Source organism: Mustelus asterias, chromosome 8 (assembly GCF_964213995.1).
Source record: "Mustelus asterias chromosome 8, sMusAst1.hap1.1, whole genome shotgun sequence".
NCBI lineage: Eukaryota > Metazoa > Chordata > Chondrichthyes > Carcharhiniformes > Triakidae > Mustelus > Mustelus asterias.
In genome coordinates this window covers 74,786,037-74,800,786 of record NC_135808.1, presented here as the reverse complement: position 1 = coordinate 74,800,786, position 14,750 = coordinate 74,786,037, and the positions used below count along the sequence as shown (strand labels likewise).

The window sequence follows — 14,750 nt, the reverse complement described above, 5'->3', positions numbered from 1 at the left end:
ATTTTCAAGTCAGGAAAGTGTGTGACCTGGGAGAAATTTGGAGGTGGTGGTGCTCCAATGGAACTACTGGAACAGCCTAGTTCAGGAGCATAAATCCTTAGTACTACAGCCAAGATGTTGTTAAGGCTAATAGCATTTACTGAATATACAGCTGCAACTGTTTCTTGATTTTACATGGAGTGACTTGAACTAGCTGAAGACAGGCATCTGTGCTGATGGTGATCACAGGAGGAGGCCAAGATGAATCATCTATTTGGCACTTCTGCCTGAAGATGGCTCCAAATGCTTCAGCCTTGTCTTTTGTACTTGTGTGTTGCGGCCCACCGTTATTGAGGATGGGATGTTCATGGGGTTTCTTCCTTTTTTAGTTGTTAAAGTGTCCACTACCATTCACAACTGGATATGCAGATCCTTTGGTTATAGGATTAAGGTCTTTGATTCTTATGTTTCTTCTGTTTAAAATGAATGTAACTTTGTGTTGTAGCTTCACAGGTTGGCATCCCATTGTCAGGTATGTCTCTTGCTGTTCCTAATATGCTCTTCTGCATTCCTCCTTGAACTAAGGTCAGTCATCTGGCTCAACAGTAATGAGACGGAGATATGCTATGCCATGAGGTTATAAATTTGTGGTGGAATATATTTCTGCTGCTGCTGATGGCCCATAGCACTTCATGCATGCTCAAGTTACTAGTTCTGTTCTGAACTAATCCCATTTAGCATGGTGGCAGTGCCACACAACATGATGGAAGATTTCTACGTGAAAAGACAGAATTTAATCTCCACAAGGCATGCAGTAGTCATTCCTACCAATCCTGGAAAGGTGTATTGGCTACACGTTGATTATTGAGGATGACGTCAAGTTGGTTTATCCTTTGTGTATGATTTCTCCTGACCTGCTCGAGCCCTATCTAGCAGACAAAACTTCAGGACTTGGCCAGCTTAGTCAGTGGTGTTATTACCGAGCCAATCTTAGTGTGGGTCAATAAACATTCCCCCCCCCCCCCACCAAGAACAATACATTTGATTGGGTAGTTTAGATAGGTTAGTTCCATTACACTGCTGCTAGCTAAAAGCACTGAAATTTTTAGTTATATCGCTTCAAATTTAAGTTGTGTTAAAGTCCATGCACCTATTAACATAGATAGTTAAAAATTCCCAAGTATCCAATGTAAAAAGAACATGGGTACCCTTAGTAAATTTCCTTATAGTGACCATTCTAACAACCATATCACTATTGGATCAAATTTTTTGCAATACTTCTAAAATAATTTTTCTATTGAAAAAAAATGCCTGGATGACAAGTGATGCTGTTTATTCCGATGCAACCAAAGAAGTTTTGGTGCAAATTGAAAGAATAGCCAATGTACTATTTAAGATGACATGTGACAGAATAAAATCATGCCATGGTCATTCCCTTGCCTTGATTAGTGCAAATATATGGAAAAAAGACTAATTAACATGGACTGGCAACTTAAATGGCAGCTCAGATAAAGGCCTTGGAACACTTGTACCTGCTTTCCATTCAGTTAGAAAGTAAAATATGGCTTGGAAACAATGAAGGCGTCTAAAGAAAATAGTTTACAGCAGTGTTGGGCAATGTGCACCCATCAGGGTTCTAAGTGTGACCCACAAGACATTTTGTTGACTTGTCCACGTGCAGAGTTGCCACATTCCGCTGGTTTCCATCACATAGCTTTTTTTCTACCAGTATGACTGAAGTAGTGCACATGTAGAGCAAGGGCATGTGAGGTGAGGGTGTGTGCTGATTGCACAAAATGTTGAGTGTAAGAGAGCCAATGCGCTCCCTCTGTGTCCAATCAAGAGTAAATATTTATTTTGTTATCATCACTTGAAGTTGATGACAATTCTATTAATATATGAATGACTAAGCATTTTCTTTAATTTATGAAATATTTGACACGTATTAATTCTTATTCAATCTTATTCAAGGGCCGTAGTTAGTGAACATGCCCAATTTCATTCTTGCAATCCACTGAGATGAAGGAGGGCCACTCATGCGGCCCACTCACTAGCTTAGGTTTCCCAGCAGTGGTTTACAGCTTCCTCGTAAAGTAGCATGACATTAGGAAATTCCAATAAAAAGATCCTGATCAGATTTCTGTATGATGAGTTGACTTAGATCAGCTGAAATAATAGTAGAGCAATATAATTAGAGAAAATCAGCCAAGGTTCCTTCTTGTTGTCGAGTAACCATCTACTGGAATGTGCGCACCCATGTGTTTCCACACAGTGCTACAGTTCTATCATACAATAACAGCAAAATGGTGAATCTGGCAAGTAGCATATGTATTCATCAATATACAAGCTTTAATATTTACAGTTTACTCTAGTTAATTCAAAACTGCTTTTGTTGCTCAATGTCAACAAAACGAAGGAGATTGTCATCGACTTCAGGAAGCATAAAGGAGAACATGCCCCTGTCTACATCAATGGGGACGAAGTAGAAAGAGTCGAGAGCTTCAAGTTTTTAGGTGTCCAGATCACCAACAACCTGTCCTGGCCCCCATGCCGACACTATAGTTAAGAAAGCCAACCAATGCCACTCAGACAACTAAGGAAATTTGGCATGTCAGCTATGACTCTCACCAACTTTTACAAATGCACCATAGAAAGCATTTTTTCTGGTTGTATCACAGCTTGGTATGGCTTTTGCTCTGCCCAAAACCGCAAGGAACTACATCACGCAATTCATCACGCAAACCAGCCTCCCACCCAACTGACTCTGTCCACACTTCCCGCTGCCTCGGCAAAGCAGCCAGCATAATTAAGGACCCACACACCCCAGACATTCTCTCTTCCACCTTCTTCCTTCGGGAAAAAGATACAAAAGTCTGAGGTCACGTACCAACCAATTCAAGAATAGTTTCTTCCCTGCTGCTGTCAGACTTTTGAATGGACTTACCTTGCATTAAGTTGATCTTTCTCTACACCCTAGCTATGACTGTAACACTACATTCTGCACTCTCTCGTTTCCTTCTCTATGAATGTTTTGTCTGCATAGCACGCAAAAAACAATACTTTTCACTGTATGTTAATACACGTGACAATAATAAATCAAATCAGCAAAATGGTGAATCTGGCATGTGTATTCATCAATATACAAGCTTTAATATTTACAGTTTACTCTTGTTAATTCAAAGCTGCTTTTGCTGCAAAATATTTGACATTAGATAAACCAGTACAAGGTGTTTTATGTTCAATTTGCTTTTAGAAATAACAGATAATTTAATCAAGTGACCTTAAACTAAGTGGAGTAGACTGTATATCAATCACAACCTTCCAAACCATTGGAGGAACTGTAGCAAAAGCAATTTTAATTCAGACAACACATTCCTAAATTATTGTACTACTTTAAAAGTTTCTAAAATATAGTTGTAGCAATATATTAGACAATTAGATGCATACCCTTCATAAGCAAAGCTTTCATCATCCATATCATGCTCTTCCAGCTGCACTTTCTGATTTGCGTTGTCAATTTCAGTTTCACCCACATCAATGGAATGGTGTTTCATGCCACAGGTGGCCCAGCTTGACATACGCTGAAAGATTCTAAAATCTTCTGCACCAAGACCTTGTGAGGAAAAAAATTTCTTGCCCACATAATGCTTCCACTCACATCTGTGATGACAACACAGTGCAATAGCAACTCCCAGGACCGGCAGTCTATTTGTAGCATTCCGTACAGTATAATTAGAAAGACTCGTAGGATCTCCTACAGCCCACATTTCATCACTCTTCAATCTTTTTTCTGGTGGTTCCTTGCCAGTATCTTCCTGGTTTATGTAACTCTCCATAATACACCTCAGAGCAAGATCTGTGCAATTTTAGTAAAAATATACCATTATAAACTTGAAATAACTTACATAGAATTACGACTTCCCAGCAAGCTTCTTATTTTGGGCTGTTTATGTGCATTTATAGTATCACAACCAGGGATTTAAGAATTTTCTGCTTTTTGACAGTATTACATTTCTGCAAACAAATATTCCAGCTGTGTTGATGAGTCCAAAATCAACACATCTCATTTATTTAGTTTTTTCCCGCAATATTTATACATTTCCTAATGTAATATAAGTAGTGAAACATTTACTGCAAACAAACTGGAGCATGACAGATAATCTCACTATAGGGATGTCCAGCTATTGACTGCAGAATTAGGAGTAGATTGGTATCCAAATAACATACACAGCAAGAGTCCAGATTCTTCCCATTCTTAAGCCAAATTCCGGGAAGTGGTTGAATGGCCAAGAAATTGAAGGCATTTTCTTGGAAACATGCTATCACTACTGCACAAACTATTTTTAAAAAGGTCACATGCACAGATTTGTTTTAAACTAAATACTATATGCTAAAAGCACAGAATAAGAATGGAATGGGTCATTTACTTGCTTTATCTGCTCATTCCTTAGATGATATTCAATTAGCCATATTATAAATTCAATCCAACTTAGTTAACCAGATATAGGAATGAGCTACATAAAAATCATCTCCCCCTTTAAATTAATTTGTTGAAAATCCAGAATATTTGTCCATGTTTGGAGGCGATAGCCATGCCTTATGGTAGCAATGATGGAGGTGACCATTTGCTATCTGCCCCAAGCGGTTAATATTCATTTGTGTATTCATGTGTGAATCTGGACAGTGTGTATTCAACCAAAGGGTTCATCACTCTCTGGGTCATTTAGTTGCTTTATCTGCTCATGACAAATAGAGAAATGTTATCATCAAGGAAAGTTGGCACCCCTCACAGAAACATAGAAACTAGAAGAATTCGGCCCTTCAAGCCTGCTCCGCCATTCATTTTGATCACAGTTGATCATCAAATTCATTATCCCGATCCCCCCTTCCCCTCATATCCCTTGGTCCCATTAGCCTCCAGAGCTTTATCTATTTTCTTCTTGAAACCACACAATGTTTTGGCCTCAACTACATTCTGTGGTAATGAATTCCACACATTCACCACCCTCTGGGTGAAGAAATTTCTCACCTTTCTGAAAGGTGAGCCAAATTTCTTGGCTATTCAACACCTCCCGGAATTTGGCTCAAGAGTAGGAAGAATCTGTTTTCCTCAAACAATGACCCCTAGTTCTGGACTCTCCCACTATCGGGAACATTCTTTCTGAATCTACCCTGTCTAACATTGTTAGAATTTTATAAGTTTCTATGAGAGCCCCTCTCATTCTTCTAAACTTCAAAGTGAAAGTAAAGTTTATTTATTAGTCACAAATCAACTTACATTCACACTGCAATGAGGTTAATATGAAAATCCAGTTAATATAATCCTAACCGACTTAGTCTCTCCTTGTATGACAGACCTGCAATCCCAGGAATCAGCCTGGTAAACCTTTGCTGTACTCCCTCTATAGCAAGGACATCCTTCCTCAGATAAGGGCACCAAAACTGTACACAATGCATAGGTGTGGCCTCATGAACACCCTATTCAATTGCAATAAAATATCCCTATCCCTATCCTCAAATCCTCTCATTATGAAGTCCAATATACCATTTACCTTCTTTACTTCCTGCTGTACCCGCGCACTTACTTTCAGCGACTGACGCACGAGGACACCAAGGTTTCGCTGAGTATCCACCTCTCTCAATTTACATCCATTCAAGTAATAATCTGTCTTCCTATTATTGCTACCAAAGTGGATAACCTCACATTTATCCACATTATAATGCATCTGATATGCTTATGCCCACACATTCAGCCTGTCCAAATCACACTGAGGTGTCTCTGCATCCTTCTCACAGCTCACCCTCCCACCCAACTTTGTATCATTTGCAAATTTGGAGATGATACATTCAGTTCCCTCTTCCAAATCATTAATATATAATGTGAACAGTTGAGATGATAGCACAGGTCCCTGCGGAACCCCACTAGTTACTGACTGCCAATCAGAAAATGACCCATTTATGTCAACTATTTGCTTCCTACCTGCTAACCAGCTTTCTATCTGTCTCAAGACATTACCTGCAATCCCATGTGCCTTAACTTTACATAATAGTCTGTTATGTGAGACCTTGTCGAAAGCCTTCTGAAAGTCTAAATAAACCACATCCACTGGTGCTCCTCGGTCAACTCTACTAGTTACATCCTCAAAAGAATTCTAATAGATTCGTCAAGCACGATTCCTCTTTTGTAAATCCATGCTCACTTTGTCTGATTATAGCACTACCTTCCAAATGCTGAGTATGAAATCCTTGATAATGGACTCTAGCAACTGATGTTAGCCTCACTAGTCTATAGTTCCCCGTTTTCTTTCTACCTCCCTTTTTACATTAGCTATCCTCCAATATGTAGGAACCAGTCCAGAGTCCAAAAACTTTGGAAAATAACCACCAATGGATCTAATATTTCCAGGACCACTTCCTTAAGTACTCTGAGATAAAGATTATCAGCACCTGGAGATTTAGCCATCTTCAATCCCATCAATTTCCTTACTAATGCTGATTTCCTTCAGCTCCTCACAAAAACTTGTTTCTCTTAGAACTTCTGGTACTTTGCTTCAGTCTTCACAAAGGAAGACATGAATAAAGTACAAATTTAAATCCTCAGCCATTTCTTTATTCCCTGTATGGATTCTCCCATTTCTGACTTTAAGGGGCCTACATTAGTTTTTGTCAATCTTGTTCTCTTTATATTCCTATAGAAACTTCTAGTCAGTTTTTATGTTTCCCTTTTTACTTTCACACTCTATTTTTCCCTTCTTAAATCAATCCCTTGGTCCTCTTTTGCTGAATTTTAAACTGCTCCCAATCCTCAGGCATATTGCTTATTTTTGCCCATTTATATGCTTCTTCCTTGAATGTGGCACTACCTCCAACTTCCCTTGTAAGCCATGGTTTAGCCACAATTTCCTTACCATTCTTGCGCCAAACAGAAATAAACAACTTCTGGAGTTCACCTATTCATTCTTTAAATGTCTGTCATTGCCTGTCTACTGTCTTTCCTTTCAGTAATGTTTCCCAGTCCATGGCCAATTCATGCCTCGTACCATCATTAGTTATTCAGGACCCTGGTCTCAGAATCCCTCATGTGTTAGATGAGATTATTGATTCTGAGACATGCTGGCACAGAAGAACTTTCTCTAAAAATATTTTAAATGTCCAATACCGTTGCATTTTGTACTGGACCATCCAGGTGTCGGTCAAACTGGTTAAGATTTCATGTGGAAACGAAAGAAAATTGCCACTTTGAAGAACAGAGGCACCTAGGATGCCAAAGGTACAAAGTACTCACTAGCTATTTAATTTAAAGAAGTAAATCATATTTATGAGTCCTCAGATTTATAACTGATTTCCAATTTCATGGAAACCTTCCAATTTAGATCTCAATTTAGATCTCTTAGATCAATTTAGATTTGTGCCTGGTGCCAACCTGATGATGAAGGCTCTTCTTGGTGTGGTTTCACTCACAAACTCAGACTTAGGTGGTTGGACTAGCTTGAAAGTCACCTAACTCATGCAATGTCTATACCAGCTAAGTGTTCAAGCATTGCATTTGAAGTCTTTTAAGTGTCTAATCTGAAATAGGCATGCTTTTGAAATTAGACGTGATCTCAGACAGAGGGTTAGTGTCTGACTCACAGACTATTTTATTTTTAAGTATTTTTGCCAACAGTTTTGGGTTTCAGGAAAAATTATATTTAGAAAAGTTAATTATAATTCCTTAATTTGAGAGCAAGTATGATTTTTAGAATCTTGTGATGTAAACTTAAAAGTGCCAAATGTATCTTGGGTATTTAAAACATTAAGAAAATATTCAGCACCATAATGGATAATAATTTTTAGTGAATCTTTTTTTAAAATTAGCCATAAATTATCACAATAAATATGATATCATTATTGTTAATCTTTGGACACCAACTGAGCATAGCAGCCTAACTCTCACTATTAACCTCAATGTCTACCATACACAAACAAACTCAGAATCAAGCTATTTCCATCAGCCCCAAACATTACATACACTACATGAAAAGAAACAGTAGATGTGATCTTACAGGCAGCTGTATTCCTGCCATGCAGTTCAGAAGATCATCACTTCATTTTAGAGATCATTTGAATTTATCAATAACATTACCATAAAGTGGCAATAATGGATATATTTGCATTGGCAACATCACACATCAGGGCAGGAGGTAGTACTACAGTTGGACGAAACATTTTCGTTCCACTTGTCATCTCTCAATAACAATCTGCATCAACATTATATTTATATCAATTTCCAATCAACCCAACTGCCTCCTTAACTGATAATGTGACATTCAGCATTTCAGTATATTTTCATAACCTCCAAGATTATTCAGAGAGTGTCATAATTCCATTAAAAACGCAAATGCAAAACATCCCAGCGACAGTGCTAGTAACAGAAAGATAATGATATTTGCTGCAAAATGTACTGGGACTCAAATTCACGTACACAACAGAACAAAGAACAGTACAGCACAGGAAACAGGCCCTTCGGCCCTCCAAGCCTGTGCCGCTCCTTGGTCCAACTAGACCAATCGTTTGTATCCCTCCATTCTCAGGCTGCTCATGTGACTATCCAGGTCAGTCTTAAACGATGTCAGCGTGTCTGCCTCCACCACCCTACTTGCCAGCGCATTCCAGGCCCCCACCAACCTCTGTGTAAAAAACATCCCTCTAATAACTTCCCCCCTCTCACTTTGAGCCCGTGACCCCGCGTGATCGTCACTTCTGATCTGGGAAAAAGCTTCCCACCGTTCACCCTATCTATCCCCTTCATAATCTTGTACACCTCTATTAGGTCTCCCCTCATTCTCCATCTTTCCAGGGAGAACAAGCCCAGTTTACCCAATCTCTCCTCATAGCTAAGACCCTCCATACCAGGCAACATCCTGGTAAACCTTCTCTGCACTCTCTCTAATGCCTCCACGTCCTTCTGGTAGTGCGGTGACCAGAACTGGACGCAGTACTCCAAATGTGGCCTAACCAGCGTTCTATACAGCTGCATCATCAGACTCCAGCTTTTATACTCTATACCCTGTCATATAAAGGCAAGCATACCATATTATGGATATGTGTGGGGGTCACAGGGTAGTTGTCATGGGGGACTTTAACTTTCCAAATATTGATTGGAACCTTTGTAGGTCAAATAGTTCAGATGGGGCAGTTTTTGTGCAGTGTGTGCAGGAGGGTTTCCTGACACAATATGTGGAGAGGCCGACAAGAGGTGAGGCCACATTGGATTTGGTACTGGGAAATGAACCGGGCCAAGTGTTAGATTTGGTTGTGGGACAGCACTTTGGAGAAAGTGACCACAATTCGGTGTCTTTTGTTATTGCAATGGAAAGGGATAGGGCCGTACGGCAGGGCAAGGTTTACAATTGGGGGAAGAGGTAATTATGATGTGATTAGGCAAGAATTAGGGGGCATAAGATGGGAACAGAAACTGTCAGGGAAAGGCACTAATGAAAAGTGGAACTTTTTCAAGGAACAAATACTGGGTGTCCTTGATAGGTATGTCCCTGTCAGGCAGGGAGGAAATGGCCGAGTGAGGGAACCATGGTTCACAAAAGAGGTGGAATGTCTTGTGAAAAGGAAGAGGGAAGCTTATGTAGGGATGAGGAAACAAGGTTCAGATGGCTCGATTGAGGGTTACAAGTTAGCAAGGAATGAGCTGAAAAAGGGGCTTAGGAGAGCTAGCAGGGGACATGAGAAGTCCTTGGCAGGTCGGATCAAGGAAAACCCCAAGGCTTTTTACTCTTATGTGAGGAATAAAAGAATGACCAGGGTGAGGTTAGGGCCGGTCAAGGACAGTAGTGGGAACTTGTGAATGGAGTCAGTAGAGATAGGCGAGGTGATGAATGAATACTTTTCTTCAGTGTTCACCAAGGAGAGGGGCCATGTTTTTGAGGAAGAGAAGGTGTTACAGGCTAACAGGCTGAAGGAAATAGATGTTCGGAGGGAGGATGTACTGGCAGTTTTGAATAAACTGAAGGTCGATAAGTCCCCTGGGCCTGATGAAATATATCCTAGGATTCTTTGGGAGGCAAGGGATGAGTTTGCAGAGCCTTTGGCTTTGATCTTTGGGTCCTCACTGTCCACGGGGATGGTGCCAGAGGACTGGAGAGTGGCGAATGTTGTTCCTCTGTTTAAGAAAGGGAATAGAAATGACCCTGGTAATTATAGATCGGTTAGTCTTTCTTCGGTGATTGGTAAATTGATGGAAAAGGTCCTTAGGGATGGGATTTACGACCATTTAGAAAGATGCGGATTATTCCGGGATAGTCAGCACGGATTCGTGAAGGACAAGTCATGCCTCACAAATTTGATTGAATTTTTTGAGGAGGTAACTAAGTGTGTTGATGAAGGTAGGGCAGTTGATGTCATATACATGGATTTTAGTAAGGCGTTTGATAAGGTCCCCCATGGTCGGCTTATGATGAAAGTAAGGAGGTGTGGGATAGAGGGAAAGTTGGCCGATTGGATAGGTAACTGGCTATCTGATCGAAGATGGTGGTGAATGGAAAATGTTCGGACTGGAGGCAGGTTGCTAGCGGAGTGCCACAGGGATCAGTGCTTGGCCCTCTGCTCTTTGTGATTTTTATTAATGACTTAGAGGAGGGGGCTGAAGGGTGGATCAGTAAATTTGCTGATGACACCAAGATTGGTGGAGTAGTGGATGAGGTGGAGGGCTGTTGTAGGCTGCAAAGAGACATAGATAGGATGCAAAGCTGGGCTGAAAAATGGCAAATGGAGTTTAACCCTGAGAAATGTGAGGTGATTCATTTTGGTAGGACTAATTTAAATGTGGATTACAGGGTCAAAGGTAGGGTTCTGAAGACTGTGGAGGAACAGAGAGATCTTGGGGTCCATATCCACAGATCTCTAAAGGTTGCCACTCAAGTGGATAGAGCTGTGAAGAAGGCCTATAGTGTGTTAGCTTTTATTAACAGGGGGTTGGAGTTTAAGAGCCGTGGGGTTATGCTGCAACTGTACAGGACCTTGGTGAGACCACATTTGGAATATTGTGTGCAGTTCTGGTCACCTCACTATAAGAAGGATGTGGAAGCGCTGGAAAGAGTGCAAAGGAGATTTACCAGGATGCTGCCTGGTTTGGAGGGTAGGTCTTATGAGGAAAGGTTGAGGGAGCTGGGGCTGTTCTCTCTGGAGCGGAGGAGGCTGAGGGGAGACTTAATAGAGGTTTATAAAATGATGAAGGGGATAGATAGAGTGAACGTTCAAAGACTATTTCCTCGGGTGGATGGAGCTATTACAAGGGGGCATAACTATAGGGTTCGTGGTGGGGGATATAGGAAGGATATCAGAGGTAGGTTCTTTACGCAGAGAGTGGTTGGGGTGTGGAATGGACTGCCTGCAGTGATAGTGGAGTCAGACACTTTAGGAACATTTAAGAGGTTATTGGATAGGCACATGGAGCACACCAGGATGACAGGGAGTGGGATAGCTTGATCTTGGTTTTAGATAAAGCTCGGCACAACATCGTGGGCCGAAGGGCCTGTTCTGTGCTGTACTGTTCTATGTTCTATATGCCTTCTTCACCACCTTCTCCACCTGTGTTGCCACCTTCAAGGATTTGTGGACTTGCACACCTAGGTCCCTCTATACTCTTGATGGCTCTGCCATTTTTTGTATAACTCCTCCCTACATTATTTCTTCCAAAATGCATCACTTCGCATTTATCTGGATTAAATTCCATCGGCCACCTCTCCGCCCAATTTTCCAGCCTATCTATATCCTGCTGTATTGCCCGACAATGCTCATCGCTATCCGCAAGTTCAGCCATCTTTGTGTCATCCGCAAACTTGCTGATAACACCAGTTACACCTTCTTCCAAATCATTTATATATATCACAAATAGCAGAGGTCCCAGTACAGAGCCCTGCGGAACACCCACTGGTCACAGACCTCCAGCCGGAAAAAGACCCTTCGACCGATACCCTCTGTCTCCTATGGCCAAGCCAGTTCTCCACCCATCGAGCCACTTCTCCTTGTATCCCATGAGCCTTAACCTTCTTAACCAACCTGCCATGTGGGACTTTGTCAAATGCCTTACTGAAATCCATATGGACAACATCCACGGCCCTTCCTTCATCAACCGCTTTTGTCACTTCCTCAAAAAACTCCACCAAATTTGTAAGGCACGACCTCCCTCTTACAAAACCATGCTGTCTGTCACTAATGAGATTGTTCCGTTTTAAATCCACATACATCCTGTCTCTAAGAATCCTCGCCAACAACTTCCCTACCACAGACGTCAAGCTCACCGGCCTATAATTTCCCGGGTTATCCCTGCTACCCTTCTTAAACAACGGGACCACATTCGCTATCCTCCAATCCTCAGGGACCTCACCTGTGTCCAAAGAAGCGACAAAGATTTCCGTCAGAGGCCCAGCAATTTCATCTCTCGTCTCCCTGAGCAGTCTAGGATAGATGCCATCAGGCCCTGGGGCTTTGTCAGTTTTAATGTTCCCTAAAAAACCTAACACTTCCTCCCTTGTAATGGAGATTTTCTCTAACGGGTCAACACCTCCCTCCGAGACACTCTCGGTTAACACGTCCCTCTCCTTCGTGAATACCGATGCAAAGTATTCATTTAGGATCTCGCCTATTCCCTTGGGTTCTAAGCATAATTCCCCTCCTTTGTCCCTGAGAGGTCCGATTTTCTCCCTGACAACTCTTTTGTTCCTAATGTATGAATAGAATGCCTTAGGATTCTCCTTAATCCTATCTGCCAAGAACATCTCGTGACCTCTTTTTGCCCTTCTAACTCCCCGTTTGAGTTCTTTCCTACTCTCTCTGTATTCTTCCAGAGCTCCATCTGTTTTCAGTTGCCTGGACTTAATGTACACCTCCCTTTTCATTTTAATCAGATCCTCAATTTCCCTGCTTATCCACGGCTCTCGAATCCTACCTTTCCTATCTTTCTTTTTTACAGGCACCTAGGATTGGTGCCAGAACCTAGGATTGTATGCTATAAAGTGTTACCTTCTGTGGTAAGAATATGAGATTTGCAAAGGGTGCCTGAAACTGCTGAATGTCAAATATAAAGACTTACTTCATTTTCATACTTGGATTTCATTAAATTCAATCATACCTGTGGCAGCTCCACACAAATGCTTGCCAATTCCAACAACAGGCAGCCTTTCTTTTACAAGGAGGGGCACCTTACCTGCAACGACATGATACTAATCATGTTATCAGAAAACAGGACAATCTTTTACAAGGAGAACAAAAATATCATTATTATGGAAGTGTACAAAATTTGAACTTGCCTAGGTTGAGATCTTCAATGTCAATTTGAAGCCGCTCAAACATTGAGCCCCGACTTTTATGTTTACCATCTACCTTTAAAAGATAATGTTACATTTGCTGAGTTAATTTACTGAGTTTTTTGGAATATTATTCCAAAGAGATAATCAATAATTGTCACTCACTGCAGCAAACAATTACCTTAAAGCGTGTAGTGGCTCTCTCCACAAGGAGGAAGTAAACACTTTTGGCATCTTGCAAAGCAAGATCAATCCAATGGGACAACTTTCCCCGACCAGCACCGAACTCCACAAAACATCGGTTTGATCCAAGCAAACTCAGTCTTTCCAAATTACCAGTCAGTGAAGCCTGGAACATTACAATTTTATTCCCTATGAGTTAACAGCACAAGATGCCAATTAAATCAGAAAAAAATATATACTTTTATGATCTCTTTCCCTGGAATTGCTCAGATGTTTAAATTTGTTCGACATCTTGATTAAAAAGGTGCTAGGTTCAATCCCTCTAGTTTTAGTTAAGTTAACTGATCTCTACCAGAAATGACCACAGAACTGCTACCCATGGCCTCACTACTTTGAATCAGGGAGTGGCAAAGTATTGAGGGAGTTCACAACTACTGAGGAACAACGTGTATCCAGAAAGGCTGGAATAACCTTAATACTAAGATGCCTCAGGGTTTGTTCAGTATATAAAGTTCATATTTTAACAGAAATTCTCTAAATGAACTCTATGCCTAATAAAAAAAAAAGTAATGGATTTTTATAAATGTGAACGTTACCATTTTATTTTTTAAAAACTTCCCTGTGAGCATGATTATCTACACAAGAAAGCAGATACATCTCCTACACCTGCAGTTCTTGTCGATTTTTAGAAGCAGTAGATAAATAATTACTTCATCACACTTTGGACTACAATTAGCCCTTCCCCTGGTTGAAGCAATAAATTATACAATATAGCTAAACACACAAACCAGATTTATTTCAAATTATAGATACTGCTGTATCGTACCTGTTGCTTCAAATGCTTAATGGCGAAATCTCCATTTTTTGGATCATTCAGAGCTTCCTGCAGTGTTACGTGAGTTAATGTTTGGTCTGTCAGTTTAGAATTCAAACCTGCAGGTAATTAAAACAGATATTTTGAAAACCTAAGTTATACCTTCAGTTAATCAATTTAGTTTAAAAATTGTTTTGGGCGAGAGACCATTATTAAAAATCTTGAAGGTGCTGTCTCCCAATTCTGTCTTTTTCCTGGAACTCCATACTTGAACCTCTCCATTCAGGTTTTTTGCCTCTTGCACAGCAACCAAACAGCTCCTATCAAAGTCACAAATTACATCCTCTATTACTGTGATCACAGTGCTTGTACTTGTTGACCTCCCTGCAGCCTTCAACAGCCAACTACCCCCTCCTCCAATTCTCTCCTCTGATATTCAGCTGGGTGTGACTACCTTCACTTGGTTCCACTCT

At 40.8% G+C, this 14,750-nt stretch overlaps 1 protein-coding gene across 2 annotated transcripts in view; it reads right to left on the bottom strand.

Annotated features, from left to right (window-relative positions):
- Positions 1 to 14,750, bottom strand: part of trmt13 (tRNA methyltransferase 13) — a 29,890-nt gene that overhangs the window by 1,131 nt on the left and 14,009 nt on the right. Inside the window, exons 6-10 of one of the 2 annotated variants that reach the window (XM_078218222.1) lie at positions 14,290 to 14,396; positions 13,462 to 13,629; positions 13,284 to 13,356; positions 13,106 to 13,180; positions 3,427 to 3,835 (exon numbers count right to left, since the gene is read on the bottom strand). In XM_078218222.1, coding sequence (XP_078074348.1) covers positions 3,427 to 3,835; positions 13,106 to 13,180; positions 13,284 to 13,356; positions 13,462 to 13,629; positions 14,290 to 14,396 — 832 coding nt within the window. The remainder of the gene's footprint in view (positions 1 to 3,426; positions 3,836 to 13,105; positions 13,181 to 13,283; positions 13,357 to 13,461; positions 13,630 to 14,289; positions 14,397 to 14,750) is intronic. The other variant, XM_078218223.1, reaches the window with a different exon arrangement.